Source organism: Podarcis filfolensis (genome assembly GCF_964270895.1).
Source record: "Podarcis filfolensis genome assembly, chromosome: 14".
Lineage (NCBI taxonomy): Eukaryota > Metazoa > Chordata > Lepidosauria > Squamata > Lacertidae > Podarcis > Podarcis filfolensis.
In genome coordinates, this window is record NC_139616.1 from 1,544,054 (window position 1) to 1,563,354 (window position 19,301).

General features: G+C 45.1%; 1 protein-coding gene across 1 annotated transcript in view; it reads right to left on the bottom strand.

The window, feature by feature from the left end:
* The window catches only part of THSD4 (thrombospondin type 1 domain containing 4), a 146,781-nt gene extending 128,292 nt beyond the window's left edge, over window positions 1-18,489 (bottom strand). The window contains exon 1 of the mRNA XM_083586569.1: window positions 18,162-18,489. Within this exon, the coding sequence (XP_083442695.1) occupies window positions 18,162-18,233 (72 nt within the window). The 5' untranslated portion in view covers window positions 18,234-18,489. The remainder of the gene's footprint in view (window positions 1-18,161) is intronic.
* Window positions 18,490-19,301: the final 812 nt, after the last annotated feature.

The following is a 19,301-nucleotide window of genomic DNA, read 5'->3' on the forward strand; positions in this document are numbered from 1 at the left end:
GTGCACAGTTAAAACTATGGAACTTGCTCCCACAAGATATAGTGGGTCCCTCTGAAAGGGGATTAGAACAATTCATGGAGAGCAAAGTGAACAATGGCTGCAGCTATGATGGAGACGGAGCCGCTAACTACACTGTCAGAGGCAGTATGCTGGGAATCATGAGCGAAGAGAGTGCAGTCACACTCACATTCTGTTCACAGGCTTCCCATAAGTATTGGGTTGGCCCCTGTGAGAACAGGATGCTGTACTTGATGGGCCTCAGGTGTGGTCCAGCAGGTTCTTCTTATGGTCTCATTCTGCAGTGCCATCCAGATTATGGCCACAGAGGGGTCAACTGGACGAACCAATTTGTGGAGTGGGAGCCAAGGGTCTGCCTGGCCTTCTATAATTGCTGCCTGAGTCTGGATTCCTCAGTCTGAGGAACTTTCTAGATGGGGTAGATGCTTTGGAGACTTCTGTGCCTCACCTTGCCTGTGCTACTACCTTTTGAAATGTGACCATCTGCCTGACTTTGACTACAACTCACAATGACGATATTACTGTGTTCCAAAGTAGCATGTGCATTAACTCTTGGTCAACCTTTCTTTCCCTTTGCCCCCATCTGCAGTTGCCTTTAGGGAAAATTCCCAAACAGTTTAAAAGGTCTTCATTTCACCAGCCAGTTCTAAGATAATTGACATGACACAGCTCAAAATCATCTCACAAATGATGTCACAACTTGTGAGTCTGAAATTTAGGATTGAAAACAAAACTGGACATTTCATTGATGTGCCTTGTCATAAGTAATTTATCAAATGGTAAGGCTACACCGCAGAATACATGACAAGAGACAGCCTTGATAGGATAATATCAGGGCTGGCCTGGGGGAGCAACTGGACCCAAATCCAGACTAGATTCTCGACACCCAGGGTCCCTAAGGTCAGCTACCGGAGGCTGAAGACTTGGGTTGCATGAATTAGAGCATGCTGAAGCTGCTAGTTTCGGGGGCAAATTCGGACACGTAGGTCATCACGACAGTTCCCATACCACATTGGTGAGCAGCAGACATTGCCATGCCCCCAAGGAGAGTCAAAAAAATGTGATGCAATCACACAGCAGCACATAGCATAACTGCATTTTATTAAGATCAGCTCACAGTCACAAAAGAAGACCCAGGTAACTACCAACCGGTGAGCTTGATATTGATACCAGGAAAGTCATAGAACAGATAATTCAACAGTCGGTCTTTGAACCCTTATGTTGATGCTGTGATTACTGATGTCCAGCATGGGTTTCTCAAAAGCAAGTCATGCCAGACAAATCTCATTTCTTTTTTTCTTTTTCTTTTTTAAGGCAGCCCTGTTTAGGGAAGCTTTTAATGTTTGATGGATTACTGTATTTTAGTATTTTGTTGGAAGCTGCCCAGAGTGGCTTGGGAAGCCCAGCCCGATTGGCGGGGTATAAATAATAAATTATTATTATTATTATTATTATTATTATTATTATTATTAAATTACAAGCTTGGTGGATCAGGGGAATACTGTGGACATAGTGTATTTTGACTTCAGTAAGCCTTTTGACAAAGCCCCCCATGATATTCTTGTGGAGAAGCTTTATAAATAACTTGGCTGAAGGAACTGAGGGGATGCTCATCCAATCTGCAGATGAAATCAAACTGTAGAAGGCAGAATTAGAACTCAAAATGACTTCAACAGATTGGAGAACTGGACCCAAGCTAACGAAATGAATTTCAGTGGGAACAATGGGAACTTAGGTAGGAAGAACCAGCTGCAAAAATATAAGCTGTAATGATCTCTGGCAGGCAAGCAAGCCCCGATAAGAAGCAATGACTCTCCGGCAGTTTTATGTACATTTATTTACAACAAAACACATCCAGAGCATGGCTTCTCACCTGCTCGCATTGACGATAGTTGGCCAGTCTGAAATTTCGCTCCTCCCACAGCAGGAAGGACACCAAACTCCCACCTTTCCCCTCTTGCCCTTCTGTTGCCCTCTGATCTTATCCAGTCTCCTAGAATGGGGACTGAAAGGCTGGCCTTCCCCCTCCCCCCTTTCATTTGACACAGTCTCAGACTGCCTAGCAACGCTCTAGCTGACTTCCAACTCTTCCTCTTCTTGAGAGCTAACAGTGTCTTCCTCTGGAAGGGGGGGTCGAACTGCCCATCTTGAGTTTGTCAGTCAGCTCTCATCTGCAGAGTCGGTCCCTCTTTCACTTAGTTCAATCAATCAAAATGTTTATTCGGCTTTATGCCCATCATGAAACACAACACAACAAAACAAATCAAAACAAATCAAAACAAATCAAATCAAATAAAACAGCGGACTCGTACAAGCCACAAGTAGTATAACACAGTTCACAACTCACAAGGACAGATATTAGCCATTCATAAAAAAAGTTTAAGATTAAGATTAAAAATTTTAGGCACTACACTAAAATCAATATCTGATGTCATTATAGAAAATTCCTATAACTATCAATAATCAACTAACATTCCATTCCGTCTCTTGTACGAGAGGACGGCTGTTAGGAATTTAGCAACCTGTAGGATAATATAAGGATCCACATCTTGAAGAACCCAAGCAAGCTGTAGGTCTACTGATTTGTCAGCCATAGGCTGGATTATGGAGTTTAGTATACTAGCACGGGCTGAACTGTACAAAGGACAGATAAACATAACATGATGTAGAGATTCAGATGTTTTCATTTCACACGCACACATTGAAGGGACTTGGCCCTTAGTGAATCTATGTCTCAGCACGTTTGTTGGAAAGACATTAAACCTAGCTCTAATGAAGGCATATCGGTGAGACGCGGCCATAAGCGATGTTAAGTAGGACGGAGCGCGGTAGATAGGGGTTATGCCGATATTTAACGGCGAGCAGACTCCACCACCAGCTACGAAATTTTGGTATAGCTCCGCATCATCCAGCCTTTGATTTATACACCTTTTGCCACATTTAGATCCAGTTTGAGCAATTCAGTGGGCGAGATCTCATAGGACAGCAATTTGGCATGGATTTTTCCTGACCACAAATTTGTGAAGTCATCTCGCCACATGCATTGAATGAGATAGTGGTTCGGGAGTTTATGCCATAGGGATATCCAATAAATCAAAACTCTCTTCCATATAACTAACTCCACTGAGGGGATCTTCATTTCTAAGCGGATAGCCGCATTACTTACGCATGTTAGTAATTTTAGAAGTCGGCGTAAGAATTGGCCTTGAAGTGACTCTAAAGGTGAGAGATTTGCAAAGGCAGCCCATAAAGGTGCAGCATAGGCCATTGTGGCCATCACTTTGATGCTATACACTTTCAAGGCCGCAGGGATGAATAAGGCCCCCTCAGAGTAGAAAAAACGGAGGAGGGAGTGTGATAGGGCTTTTGTCTTGTTTTGAAGATATTCAACGTGCGCTTTCCACCCTAAATTATATTGAAAATAAATTCCTAAATATTTAAATTTATGTACTTGTTCGATTTTCGTGCCCTCCAGTTTCCATGAATAAAGTTTTCGACTCCTTGAAAATATCAGTACTTTGGACTTGGTGTGGTTGATAGACAGATGATTAGAATGGCAATATGTCACAAAAATCTTTAGTGCCCTCCTTAAACCCACTCTGGAGTAAGAGAGTAGTACCGCATCATCTGCGTAGAGAAGTAAAGGACAGCGGTAATCTGCTATACGAGGGGAGTGGATAAATTTTTGTGAGACGGCTAATGGGTTCCTCATATCACTGATAAATAAGTTAAAAAGAAGAGGCGCTAAAATACAACCCTGGCGTACACCCTTATTTACTGGCACTGGGTTAGTCAGGTCTCCAGCAGGGGATAATCTCACCCTGGCCACGGACCCGGCATGAAGTTGGGAGATAAGCCACAATAGCCTTCTATCTATTCCCCAACAGGCAAGTTTATCCCATAGTAATTTCCTCGGAATACTATCAAACGCAGCTTTCAGATCTATGAAAGCTGCGCAAAGTTGGCCCCGTCGAGGTGTCGAGTATTTCCGGGCTAAGTGATAAAGAATAATAGCCTGGTCTGTTGTGGATCGGTTTAATCTAAATCCAGCTTGCTCATGTCCAATCAGGTCAGCCTCAACTGACCACTTCATCAGCCTTGCCAGCAAAAAACGGGCATATATTTTCCCAATGGACGATAGCAGACTGATATTCCGATAATTCCCTGGGTCACCGGGAGGGCCTTTTTTGTAGATAGGAATTATAATGGCCTCCTTCCACATTCCTGGTATTAAGCCCGTGACATTTATTGCGTCGAACGTTTTAGCTAAAATCCCTGCCCACCATGCAGAATGAAGCTTTATGGCCTCAACAGGGACCAAATCTGGCCCAGGGGCCTTACCAGTTTTCAGCTCAGCTATCAATTCTAGGATTTCAGCAGGGTCGGTATTAGGCCAGACGGGAAGGGGATTAGTAGGTCTCCAATGAGTGGCCGGAGCTTCTGCCACTGAGAAATATTTTCTCAGGAACTGCTCCCATGTAGGGGCCGGGATCATCGTTAAGGGATACTTCGTGTTTCTTCCCTTTATTAAGGACCAAAATTTCCGGGAGTTATGAGATTTTGAGGCAGAAATTATAGTCTGCCAACGATTTAAGTGCTACTCCCGTTTGGCCGATTTCTGGGCCTGTTTGTATGCTTTTTTAGCCAGGGAATAAGATGGAGGTAAGGCCGGAGCGCCGGAAAGTTTATAGTTATTATATATTGTATGTAGATTGAGTCTGGCTAGTTTGCAAGCAGAGTTGAACCAAGGGGCACCAAATTTAAAATAATCGTTTTTAGCTCCATAGGTTGTAGAAGTAAAAAAGTGAGTTAAAACTTCTATCAGGCAAGAAAAACAATTCATACAGGTAATTGGGTCACGCGGGACTATTCCTACGTCCATCTGATCACCAGAAAACTTTTCTCGGATAAAATCCGTATATCTATGAGCGAGGGCAGGGGACCATCTAGTCCCCTTTATTTTAGTGGACGACTCCACATTCACCGGGATTGGGTGGGAGCGGTCAAGCAACTGCCAGTCAACACATAACTTGGTTGTCAGGGGAAGATGGTCACTAAATTGGGCATTATCAATTTTAAAAGAGGTGACATTCAAAAATAGATCCCGGGAAACCAATACATAGTCGAGAACACTGTTTGATTTTAACCCCAGGTGGGTGAACTCTCCTGGTATGTCTGGAGGACACCTGCCATTTAATATAATTAAGTTAAGGCATAGAGTCATCTGATAAAGCATCACTCCCGCCTTATTGACTTTTACATTCCTTGATATTCTAGTGGGGGTGTATACTAGATCGTAAGTTTGAATGCTGGGGTCAACCCACCACTTAGACTTTTTAAGAGCCTCCCAATTTGATGCTATCCGAGCGTTAAAATCACCTCCAGTAATGGAGGGGACATTGGGATATTTAAGATAACAAGAAAGTAAAAAAATCCTCTAGGGATTCCCATCTAGAAGTAAGATCAGCTGCTAACCCTCCCGGAGGGAAATAGACATTTGTAACCAATAAAGAGAAGTTTCCACCAGAGATCAGTCCGGTAATAGCATAAGGCGGAAATGCATGTACTAGTGAAAGTTTAGCCCGAAGTTTGAGGGAGATGCCAATTGTAAGGCCACCTTTAGGGCGGCCACCATTCGTTGACGGGCTAGCAAGCAGACATATAAACTCAAAGCCATTTAACTCAATTTCCTCCACCACTCAAGTTTCTTGTAATAGTATGATAAGAAAGGAATTAATATATTTTTGGAATTTCACTTAGTTCAGTTTCTGAATCTGACTCTTTCCTTGCACTCTGGTGAGCCACATTCCTAACATAAGATGGGGGACACCTGGCTTACTAGTAGTACATGTGAAAAGGATCTAGGGATCTTGGTAGACCACAGGCTTAACATGAGTCAGCAGTGTGATGTAGCAGCAGAAAAAGCTACGGATATTAGAAGGCTGCATCAGCAGAAGTCTAGTGTCCAGATCAAAGGAAGTAATAGTACCACTCTGTTCTGCTTTGGTCAGACCACACCTGGAATCCTGTGTCCAGTTCTGGGCACCACAATTTAAGGAGGATGTTGACAAGCTGGAAAGTGCACAGAGGAAGGCGACCAAGAAGGCAACAACACTGCCAAAAATTTTGCAGAGCTGCTGCTAATGAAATCAAGAGTTGACAATCCTGGCCTAGATAGTCCGACTCAGCGTAAGGCAGCTGCCGACATTGCAGTCATTAGCCATAGTGTGTGAGTGGTGATGCAGCAATTTGCCTGTGTCATTCCTGACCATATCCAGTGATTAATGGTGAGGCTATAAGCAACAGGGGAAATTTGTGCTTGTGAAGTGCCATCCAAAGCAGAAGTCTTCAAAGCAAGAGCAGAAATCCCCTCAAATCTCTGTGGTCCTGTTATTCTTTGACATAAATCTCTCAGCAGCTTTTAATCATGTGTCATCTGCAACCACATCCAGCTGTTTCATAACCAAATAACCCACAGCAACCAGACATAAAACTCTCTTTTAAACAAACAGTTTCACTAAATTTCCCAGCTATGGTTGTGACACCCCCCCCAAAAAAGGGGACAGAGCGCTTGTGTGTGGTGGCAGCACAAGGGCAGGAGGGGGGAATTGCAGAAGCTTCATAGCTTCATGTATCCATTTCATATAGGCAGGTTCCAAAACAACCAGACAAATATCAAGTTGCAGTTACCATAAGGGCATTTCTTCTACAATTTTCAATAATGATGAGGCAGGTGGGTTTCATATGCATCACAGTGGTGACTAACGGTAGTTATAACCATAGAGGTGCATTGCATGGATAAGATGGCATACCACCAGTGGTAAGGCAAAACCACACAAGACATTGAACCACTTGCCACTGGCTGCCTATCTATCTCATGTGAGTGTTTCTATACAGCTGGAAGGTTTGATTTGCATCACTGGAAAGTGGGTGTACCGGATTAGCCCCATCCACTCAGAATTTTAGCTGTATGTAAGAAGTCTGCAAGTAACAGGCACACATAGGAAGATGAAAACCTTTGATAAATTATGTCTCCTTTGTTAGAATGTACAGATGTTATTCTTACTTGTCTTTTGTACTAAATCAATCTTCATTGGTAGGGTGCTGGAACGAACAAGTGGGCTGCAAGCCATTACTTAATTAAAGTTTTGAACTACTGTACATATATTATAAGCTGTTCAAAATAATGCAAATAGACTGACTGAAAAAAGATTGCTGCAGAGAGACAGAAACAAAATATATTAATGCTGATGTACTACTTCCAGAATCCCTGCAACAGGGTGAGCTCCCATTGCTCGGTCCCTGCTCCTGCCAACCTAGCAGTTCAAAAGCACGTCAAAGTGCAAGTAGATAAATAGGTTCCTCTAGCAGGAAGGTAAACGGTGTTTCCGTGCACTGCTCTGGTTCACCAGAAACGTCTTAGTCATGCTGGCCACATGACCCAGAAGCTGTCTGCGGACAAACGCCGGCTCCCTCAGCCAGTAAAATGAGATGAGCACCGCAACCTCAGAGTCATTCGCGACTTAACAGTCAGGGGTCCCTTTACCTATCACTTCCAGATATGTGGTAATAGGAGTCACAATGAATGTCTGTAATTATTACTCATTGTAAACTTGATGATGGTGATAATGATAGGACCCCACCCATCTGACTGGGTCTCCCCAGCCACTCTGGGCGGTTTACAGCATATACAGAAACATAACAAAACAACAAACATTAAAAACTTCACTAAACAGGGCTGCCTTCAGATGTCTTCTAAAGGTTTTATAGTTACTTATCTCCTTGACATCTGATGGGAGGGCGTTCTACAGGGAGGGTGCCACCACTGAAAAGGCCCTCTGCTTGGTTCCCTATAACCTCACTTCTCACAGTGAGGGAGCCACCAGAAGACACTTGGAGCTGGACATCAGTGTCCGGGCTGAATGATGAGGGTGAAGACACTCCTTCAAGCATATTGGGCCCAGGCAGTTTAGAATGCAGCACACAGATCTACAGTGTAGCCCTCTGCATTATCTCTCCAACAGTAAGGGAAGGAAGTCCTAGGGATGGGGAAGAAATGTAATTCAGTTTGCAATTATACCTAATTCATCCTTTCCAAAACAATACGTGAAGCAAAACACAGCCATCTTTTGACATTTGCACTTCTCCAAACTTCACAATGAAGTCATCTGGTCAAGTAATATGTCCAAAAATGAATATACTGTACATTAAAAAGCAAAATTGAGTGAAAATAATGTATGCAATATACTATACAGTGGTACCTTGGGTTACATATGCTTCAGGTTACAGACTCCGTGAACCCAGAAATAATACCTCGGGTTAAGAACTTTGCTTCAGGATGAGAACAGAAATCATGCTCCGGCGGCGCGGCAGCAGCAGGAGGCCCCGTTAGCTAAAGTGGTGCTTCAGGTTAAGAACAGTTTCAGGTTAAGAACGGACCTCTGGAATGAATTAAGTACTTAACCCAAGGTACCACTGTATAAGAGGAAATTGTTTTGCCAAAAAATGCGTATTCAGCAAAATTGCATACAGCAGTCTGCATAACAGAAGAAACTCACATTTGGAGGCTGTTGAATTTTCATGAGGACATTGCAAACAGATATGGAAATGCAGACACTCAGACTGAAAATTTAGAAAGTGAGAAACTGAAACTGAAATTGACAGAGTTGACCATCCCTAGTTCCAACACTGGCAGAATTTACTTGGTCATCTGAAAAATAACTTAACTGTGAAAGAAAGAAAGAAAGAAAGAAAGAAAGAAAGAAAGAAAGAAAGAAACCCCACCCATGAGAATTTCACTAAATTATTTCCCTCCCCTTTAATAATTTTCAAATGTAGTTTCTTTTTTCATGAATTGATGGGGAGTGGTAAAAATATAGAAGAAAATTTCAGCACAGCACTGCTTTGATCATGTTATGCTGGATTTTCCTACCAGTTTACTTTTTACAAGCGCTTCTTATTATCATGCTAATTAAGAGAGAGGGAGAGGTGGCTAACAATGCTAATGAGTAAAAAAAGAACAGCCCTCGCTATGAGAGCAGAACAAGAAATTGGAACCCAGGATCCAACACTGGCAAAACGGTGACTTTGATGCATTGATGGGATTGCAGAAGAGCATTCTGAATTTTCAAACAGGTTCAGCACCCTGTGTATAAACAGAGTTGCTCTCAGAGTTTCTGTACTAAGTTATCCTTTTTTGCTTGCTAGGATTCTATCATTTTAGTTTCCAAAAGAAAAGCACAATCATTGTATATGCATAGAATTATTCAAAGGGATCCAAAGGGTCATCAAGTCCAATCCCCCATTATGCAGGAATCACAACTCTGAATCCCTGGCAGATGGCCATCCAACCTCTGCTTAAAAACTTCCAAGGAAGAAGAGCCCACCACATTCTGAAGTAGTCTGTTCCATTGTCGAACACCTCTTCGAATCAGAAAGTTCTTCTTTGTCATTTGAATTCATTGGTTTGGGGCCTACGGCCTGGTTCAGCAGTAAACAAGCTTACTCAATCTTCCATGTGACAACCCTTCAGGTACTTGAATATAGCTCTCCTACCACCTCCCTATCTCCTCTTCTCCATACCCAGCTCTCTCAGCCGTCCCTTCTAAGGCTTGGTTTCCAGACCTTTTATCACCTTGATCACACACAAGTATCACCGCCAAGTGTTTGAGTTTCTTTGGGAATGAGTTAGCATAATTTATCCTGAAGGGTAGTAATTAAATTACATACACCGGGGAAGAAGAAGAAAAACTTTATTCAACTGAATCTGCCAAAAAATATTGAAGTTTACACATGGAATTGCATAAAATATTCTACAGTTTCAATTTTTATGATTTTTTAATTTTATTTCTACACTGCCCGTCCTCTCTTTGGCACCTAGGACAGTGTACAGGTAAGCAAAAAATTCAAACAAAAATAAAATATTAAAAACATTGTACGATATAATAGCACTATGCATTGACTCTTATCTGAATAATGAGGTGGATTGGAGTACTACCAACTCAGATTGCACCACTAACAAGGCATGTCAAGGTGGATCAGAGATTCACCCATCTTCTTACTAGCTCAGTTATTCCATAAAGCTAAATGCATGACCAGCATCCTCACCTTTCTCTTTATTTCTCTGAGAACCAGAACCAGAACCAGACTGACTGAACAAACACTCAGCGTTCAAGGGGGAAGAAGGCAGTGCAGCGAAGGGATACGGTGGAGAGACAGGAGGTCATCTTTCATTTTGACAGACAGGTCTAACCTTTAATTACAGCAAATTATTTCCCCTATACACACCAATCAGTGATTTGGGAAGAGAAAGGAGAGATGTTGAAGGAAACACATGGATCATCCTTAACCTCTGAGTTTTGGCTGTGACAGAAGGGCATTAGCAAAGGAGTTGGACAAACAGGGCCCCCAGAACGCTCTGTCAGAGCAACACTATATCTCTAGGCAGCCTTGCTCAGCCAAAGGGCTCTGGGCTGGGTGAGTTTCGTCCCCTCCAAATTTACTGTGGTTCAGGGCCAGCTCTACCATGAGGCAGTATGAGCCAGCTGCCTCTGGTGACAAATCCTGAAGGACAGAAAGGGGCTAGAAAGGCATGCCTTGTGGTGTGTCCTGCAACCCTGAGGCCAGCTTCCCGCCCCAGCATGGCCAGTGCACCAGTGAGAAGGTGTGAGGTGACCCGCCTTAGGCAGCATGCGCCACATGGGGCAAGAGATCTTGATCCGGATTCAGCTTCAGGTAAACCAAAGACATAGATGAAAGCCAAAGCCAGGGAGAGCAGTGGCAACACCTGACAGAACGCCCCCTTTTCACCAAGACTCTCTGTGGAAGAGCCCTCCCACAGAGAGGCTGCATTGCCACTGGCCTTCATGGGCCCAGATCTGGGGAAGGCATGGGTGGCAAAGGTTGCTGGGCCAGCAACAATCCATCCCACACATTTCGAAGAGTTAACTCTTCCAGTTTGTGTTTCTGTTTGAACAGAGCTCATGGTCAAGATAAAAAATATGCCTGGATTTAGGCTAGGTCTGAAATTGAGCTCACAACCTCACCAAAGACTGACCTTCCTTGGGAATCTGCACTTTGTGTATCCTAGGCCTCCTGTCTTTAACCCAGGCAAAGAAACAAATTCTGCATTTGTTTGTTTGTTTGTTGTGTTTATATCCCAACTCCTTTTCCAAGGTGTCACACATGGTTCTCCCCCCTCTTCATTTAATCCCCACAACAACCCTGTGAGGTAGGTTAGGCTAAGAAATGGTGACTGGCCCAGGGAGCTTCATGGCTGAGTGGAGGCTAGAACCCCAGACTCCCAGGTCCAAGTCTCTAACCACCACAGCATGCTATCACTGTTGAATTCAGTGATTCAAAAGAGCATTGTCCCACAACCCAGGAAACAGCCACACCAATTCTAGGGGGTGGAAGCGTTGTCAGCCCCTTCAATATTAGCAGGGGCCTCCAACCCCCCCTCCAATATTATTGGGGCAGAGGAGGCCAAACTGCTGAGCTGAGTGCAGTGCAGAATCAGAGGCAGGCTCCTCCTGAGCACTAGAGAGAAGCCATTACCATTGAAGCTACATGGTACTGGGCAAAGCAGCCTCCCGATGCCGCGCCTCCTCCCGACGTCACATGCACAATGCACTGCCTCTGCCCCCCTCCCCAATCTTTGGCACAATGCACTGCCTCTGCCAGGAAGCATAGCCCGTAATCCAGCTACAGCAGAGAACCCGAAAGGAAGGGTGGGTGTCCTGATGCTAACAGCCAAAAGGTCACACAGTTACTCAGCAAATAATGAGCCAGGTCCATTTCCTGATGGCTTTCTGGTGGAGATGCAGAATAATTCCACTGGCACACTTGTCTCTCCCAGACAGAGCTGCACACACTCAGAAGAACAACTTGCCAAAAGAGTGCTCCACATAGGAATGAGCCAAAATCATTCTACAGCCAACGTGCTGGGGTGTGTGTGTGTGAGGTTTTTTAATAGAAATGGTAGACCAGAGTTTCACAAGAACATCTAATTAACATGTATTGCGAGGCTTGAAAGCCATTTGTGTGTCTCATTATGTCCCATGGTATCTGAGAGCTTCATGGCAAAAAAAGCATTTCCAGGTTGATAGAGGGGGAAATCACAAACACCATCTTTTTAAAGAGCTGTTTGAATAAGATGCATATCGTTTCCACAATGGGGGAAAGAGTTGGTCAATTATTTTGGCATTTTCGCAAAAATGTGCCTTGCTTTCAGCAGGGCTTGGGGAAAATATTTTAAATTCCTGGGGGTTGGTATAAAATTTCAAGGTGTCATTTGTGCACAGGGATAGACAACTGTTTCAGATTCTAGGGAAATCATTTGCCTGCGTACCTGGGCACCTCAGCACCTGAAACTCCACAGCCTTCCTTTTAATATTATAAGACTCTAGGAAAGGAGGGAAATTTCATTTGATCTAAAGTGAGCTGTCTTGAAGGTGTGTTAGGGATGATATTTCTAAAAATATACAGTAAAGTACTGCCACAGAACATATGTAACTAATGCAGCTTGTATGATGTTGACTTAATAGGAAATACTAATAACAACAGTTTGGGTTCTTGTAAAAAAAAAAAACACACCACAGCCTTAAACATTGCTCTATTTTAGGACATCATAACATGAAAGTACCGTATTTTTCACCCTATAGGATGCACTTTTTCCCCTCCAAAAATGAAGGGGAAATGTGTGTGCGTCCTATGGGGCGAATGCAGGCTTTTGCTGAAGCCTGGAGAGCGAGAGGCGTCCATGCGCACCGACCCCTCTCGCTCTCCAGGCTTCAGGAAGCTATCCGCAAGCCTTGCGAGCCCGGCGGGAGGTCCCGCAGGCTTGCAAGGCTTGAGGGCAGCAGCCTGCAGCCCACAAGCTCGGGGGACAGCGGGGAGGCGCAGCGCCACCACCCTGCTATTCCCCAACCTGGTCTGGAGGCTGGCGGGGGGGGGGGAGAAGCAAGCTTGCTTCTCCCCATCGGCAGCTCCACAAGCTTGGGGGATAGCGGGGAGGCGGAGCGCCACCACCCCGCTATTCCCGGACCTGATGTGGAGGCTGGTGGGGGGGAGAAGCAAGCTTGCTTCTCCCCCCCCCCCCCCCGCCAGCTCCACAAGCTCGGGGGATGGTGGGGAGGTGGAGAGCCGCCACCCCGCTATTCCCGGACCTGATCTGGAGGCTGGCGGGGGGGAGAAGCAAGCTTGCTTCTCCCCATCGCCAGCCCCACAAGCTCAGGGGACAGCGGGGCAAGCCGCTGCCCCACGGAGGCTAGAGAGGCTGTCCCTGAAGGCAGAAGAGGGAGATGGAGCACTCCGTCTCCCTCTTCTAGCTTGGGGATGGCTGCGCAAACCTGGGGGGGAAATAAAAGTTTTTTCCTTGATTTCCCCCCAAAAAAACTAGGTGCGTCCTATGGGCCGGTGCGTCCTATAGGGCGAAAAATACGGTAGATATTTCACAGTTATTGAGATTTCACAAGTTTTTATGGCATTTGATTTAGCTTGTAAAATTTGGCAATGAGAAGATCTGGAGATCAAAGCCAACAACTTCCTCACCTTCTGCTTTGCACATTTTTCACACCTGTTCACAACCATTGTTCTCTTTTGCTGCTGCTTAAGTGCCATTGGCACGATCACCAGACAGCGCCCTCTAGCCAATCAGATCTGACTATGTGACAACATCACTCAGAGTGAAGAGTTTAGAATAAGGTGAATTGAAGGACCACCATCCCATGTGGACTTGCCTACACACTGCGTGCATCAGCAGATGCCTTGCTCCACATCCGGCTGTCTTCAGAAGCCCAGCTAGCAATGACAAAAGAACCAGGACTTCTCAAGTTTGACACCCAGGCTGTGGAATTCCCTGCCCCAACAGGGATGTTTCTGTGATGTTTTCTCAGGAAATTGCAGTGATTTTTTTAAACTCTGTGAAGTGAAGTTTTTATTTACTTTTTATTTATGTTTTCTGCTGGCTCTGGTTTGTGTGTATGTACATATTTTGATGTGTTTTGCATACACTCTCAATTTGTGTAGCTTTTTCTTCTCCCAAAGATATCCCACAAGCACCCCAAAGTCGATGGGCATTGCTATTCAGATGGTGTATTGCACTGCATCTTGTGACTGATTATGTGGAGCAGAGGTTACCTGCCCCCTCCCCAATATTTTTTCAAGTTGGCACCCATGCCTGCAAAGCAGCAGAGGTTTAGAACCAGGGTTTTCCTTCTTCTAGATGGGCTACATTCCCAGGTTGACGAGCCCCATCTTCCCCTCACTTCCCTCCACAGCAAGGGCAGAAACAGCCTTCTTGACTGTCTGACCCATTCTTGGTCTTACCTGCTCCATCCGCTGGAGCCTGTCTTTGCAAGCAGGGGAAGACTGTAACTCACTAAGGGTTTGAGACCCATCAGCCACCCTACCCTCACCTCACCTACTGTAGCTGGTCAGTGGAAGCCATTTCCTGGGGTGTGGCTGCTGTCACATGATGACAGCTCATAGGAGCCACAGGTGAGAGCTAAATGCAGGGTGGGGACCAAAGGTGGGGAAACGACCCTAGATAGAGCACATGTCCCCACCAGAGGTACTACCCTTCCCCTAACACCCCATGCACAGCATTCATATACATTCAAAGCTGGAAAATAAAAAGTTCAAGCAAATATAGAAAACTTCCCATTGTCCTGAGTGCTGGTACAGAGGGAAAGAGGGAACCACATCTCTGATGCTCAGGTGGCACCACCAGGAAAGGACTTTGGGGCAGAGGTCCAGAGCTGCACTCAGCAAAATGAGCAACAGGGTCCCCAAATGCAGCAGGGATCGTTTGCCCCATTTTGAAATCAATTAAAGAGGAGGGCATAATCATATTTGAAGTAAACAAAGTTAAACACATTAGCACTTAAATCCCTGCCCCTCTGTGACCATTAAGAGCATTAAGTGCAGAGTCTTAAGTGATCTCTGCACATTGCTGGTGGGTGTCTTTCCATGTTGTGGCAGCTCCACAGCCTGCTGCCACCAGGCACTGAGATTTTCCCCCTAACTCTGCTCCAGCTGGCTAGTTGTGTGTGACTGGCTGACTGGGTTGGTGTGAAAGATCCAGTTTCACCGAGTGCAGATTGGCTGGGTGGCCTCGACAACGAGGATGTGCTCCCTCTTGTCCTCATCACCCCTCAGACACACACACAACTTGCAAAGACTGCTAACCTAGTGCAGAGGTGACCACCTACTTGGATGGCTTTAAAAGAGGATTGGGCAAATTCAAGGAGGAGGAGGAGGTGGCTACTGATGCTTATGAGCCATGATAGTTATGCTATAGCAGTTATAGTCATGGTTGGCCACTGTGAGAACAGGATGCTGGACTAGATGGGTTTGATCCAGCAGGCTCTTCTTATGTTCTCATTTCCACATCCATTCACTAAAGGATACCAACAATATCTGCTCCGCTGTGAAGGGACAGCTCCCTCAGGCCTCCTCTTCCTCCCCTGTCCCCTGGGGGCAGCCATTTCATCGGAGTGCCTCAGTGGGAGATATGGCAAGAAGGGTTCACGCCACCAGCTTTGCTGAAAGACCAGCTGCATCAGGCATCACCTATCTCTGAACTGTGCCAGCTGCTCATTATAAGAAGAACTGAGGTGTCCCCCTCCCTCTTCTCTGCCTGTCCCTTTCCCTCTGTGTGTTGGGGGGGGGTGTTTTATTGGACTGTAAGCCTGCAGACAGGGGCTGTCTTGCTATAGTTGGTTGTATGAAAGCTGCTCTGAGATCCCTTTGGGCTGAAGAGCGGGATAGAAACGCTCTAAATAAATAAAATCAATAAATTGAATCCCCAACAGGAGAGGCATGTTTTGTGGGTAGGATGGGAGACACAAATGTTCACAAAATGCACTCTCGCCTTCCATTCAAGCAATGCCTTAGCTCTTCTGCGACTTTTATCATAGGTATGTTTACTTTCTTTTCTTTTTTAAAGCAAAGCAGATTCTGCTCCCCCCTCCCGCCCCCGCCCCTATTTCAGAGACAATAAAGCAGAGCCTGTTTTCACATTCTGCATGCTCTGGGGCCAGAGAGCTAAATGGACTGGGGAAAGTCTAAAGCATGTGGCAGCCGGTTTCCAGTGTGAAAACATTCCATGTTGCACCTCCTCCTCTGGCAATTCATTTCCAGGTAAGAGCACAGCCCTCGCTTTAACGGATAATAAGGGGAACTGGCAGCCCAACTCTGCTCTGCCGTTCTGGATTTGAGCTTTATATGGTTTTCTCAAGACCACATGTGTGCTCTGCGGTGACAGAAATACTTTCCATATGAGCAGCCACAGTCTCTCTCTAGCCAGGGCAAGGTAAGTCGGGGGGGGGCTCCAGCTAAGTCATAGAGCACATGCTTCTCATGCAAAACCCCCGGTATCTCCAGGGTGAGGGCTGAGAAAGACACACACACCCTGGAACCCTGGAAAGATGCTGCAGTCAGTGTATGCAATAATGAGGCACCTGGATCAATGACCTGACACTGATAAAGGCTGCTTCCCATGTTCTTATGTCAGTCATATTTCACTGCTTGTCACCCATGGCTGTTACGGTATAAATCACATAGTGCTCTTGTGGGATAAAGCCACAGCTCAGTGGTAGAGCATCTGCTTTGCATGCAGAAGGTTCCAGATTCATTCCTCAGTATTTCTGGGAGAGACCCCATGTGAAATCCTGGAGAGCCACTTTTGATCAATGTGGACTATAATGAGGTAGACAAGAGAGCCACTTGATTCAGCATTAGGCAGCTTCCTTTGTTCCAAGTCCATCTACAAATTCAGTAAGAAAAAAACCAGTGCAATAAGTTTAAAGCTCTTTAAGAGCAATCCTGGGGCAATGGGTAACCTCCTGGCATCATGAACTTCTATGTACTCGAAATTAGTTCAGACTCTGCTCCCAGGCGATTTATATTTAATTACTGGTACATCAGCCAAGGCAATTGCCAACCCAGAAGGACTTCCAAATAAAGCTCTGGTTTCAGAAATTGCTGGACTGATTCATCCTGCATCTCCTCCACAGGCACACAGTATATGGCTAGGAGTGAAAGTGATCTTCAGCCTCAAGCCAGCTGCCGGAGGCACAGATGTAAGTTCAGCTCACTCCAGCAGCAGTGAAAGTAGCTGAGAGGAGCCTATAAAGCTGCTGGAAATGTCTGACAAGACTAACAAAAGGCAGAGCTTGAAAATAGAATCTCTGTTCCTCCCAAGACTGACACTTTTTCACTAGTTTTTCTGCACACAAGACGACTTCTGTCCACTGGTCATTATAAGCAGACATAAATGTGTACTTTAATTGGACAACTACAACCAGCATTTTCATGGTAATACTTAGAATAATCGAACCATTTTTTGTGGCGTGTGGTTTTCCAAATCCATGTACTAGATCTCTGAGATTTTTCATTTAAGTACGAGAACATTTGACATGGAAAGCTTGGATATTAAACACAAAGAAGGACGCCCCAATGATTTCAAATCATGTTGTCTTAAATTAAATAAATCACAGCATGTCTACTCAAAAGTAAGTCCTGCTGAGTACAAGAGAACTTACTTCCAGGTATGTAGGATTACAACTTCCATAAGAAACCGTAACAATCAACAACAGTAACAGTAACTATCAAAAGTAACAAAAATCCAACTTCAGATATTCATTTCAATATGAATGTAACCAAACACAGTCTATATAAAACCACAAACATGCATTCCAAAACACAGGCAGCTTTCACAATTCCTTTGCTAGTGAATCCAAGACTTCTCAAAACATGTGGCAAGGACATGCTCATAACTAGAAGGGTTGGGATATTTCCCCAAAACAAGCTAACAAAAAGTAGTCATCAGCAACTTCCATCACACACCCTTCCTCCTACAGAACCCTCTAAGTGCACAACTTTCAAGAGTGTTGCAAACTGTCCAGCATTTAAAGTTATTCCTACTGTTCTGCAAAGCAGAAAACACAACACACCTCTTCCTCAAACAAAGCAAGGTGAACTAACTTTTTGGCAGCTGGCCCTGTCCCTTCCTTTGCACTGATGACATGTAGCACAGCCACCATGCAAAGCAACCTGCTGTCTTTTTGACAGGACAAGGTGGGACAGAAGAAGGACCCTGAACAGAGATGATTTCTAACAAAGTGTTACACTCAGCTTACCTCTTCTTCAGGTCTCGCTAGCCTCACAGCTTGAAAGTGAAGCAATGTCAATAGCAGGTAGCTGGAAAACATGATAACTGAACCTGACAAGTCTCACAGGGTTGGGATCCCTTTTCATCAAGCACTAACAGCTAACAGATGGACTGGTCTCTCCAAAGTTTATCCTGGTCCTGCGCTGTTGCTCAGTGCATGTTTCTCTCTGCTGCCTCACTCACTCTGCTAACTACCGGGAGCTTCTGAGCTCAGCCACTCTGCTCTGAAGACAAGTGGTAAGCTGATCTTTTCATGTAATGACTTCTCTCTGCTTGGGGAGGGGGCTCATAGTGGCAGTGAGCTAAGGAAAGGGGTTGGGTTGTGGGTGTGTGAGTGAGTGAGTGAGTGAGTGTGCGTCCGTGCGTGTCTGTGTGTGTGTGTGTGTGTGTGTGTGCACGCGCGCGCACACACACACACACACACACACACACACACACTTAGTATTAAGAAGGGGAGGAACCAGGAAATGGGCAACAACAAGTCTGGCATCTGCTCCGATTTATAAAACTTTTAAGAAGCTACAGTAACTCCCCCACCCCTGCAAAAGGAATCTCACCAGTGCCTTATTAAGTTAGGCAGGCATGACTGGAGGATCGGAGGCTGAAGGTACCTCTGGACAATTAAACAGTGAAAGCTTTTCAAGCAGCTGCCACTGCTCCAATTCCTTGCTATCTCCCCTCCCCAACATTTCTAGGAAATAATCAAGTATAACTTATTGGGAGGAAATGCAGAAAACCCCAGTTTACAGATACCCTGAAAACCTAACATTTCTCTACAGTAATACTAAATGCTGCAAGATATATACCTGCGTCAATGGTTATGCATCCCAAGCAGACAGCTTAGGAGAGTCATCAGTTAGCAGCTCTTGTGCAATATCTTGCCCAGCTTCCACTTGTCCCAACTGCCAACTCCATAATAAAAAGACAGGTGTGGAATTGGAACTTGGCAGTAATGAACTTGGGCAGGGTGGGGAACAGGCTGAGGCCTACCACATCCACTCCCTTCTTGAACTGGCCCAAGCCAGCCACTGACCAAGGTTATAACCACATGATGGAGAGCAGTTCTGCAACAGCCCCATAAGCCCCATATTCCCAGTTGCTTGTTGGT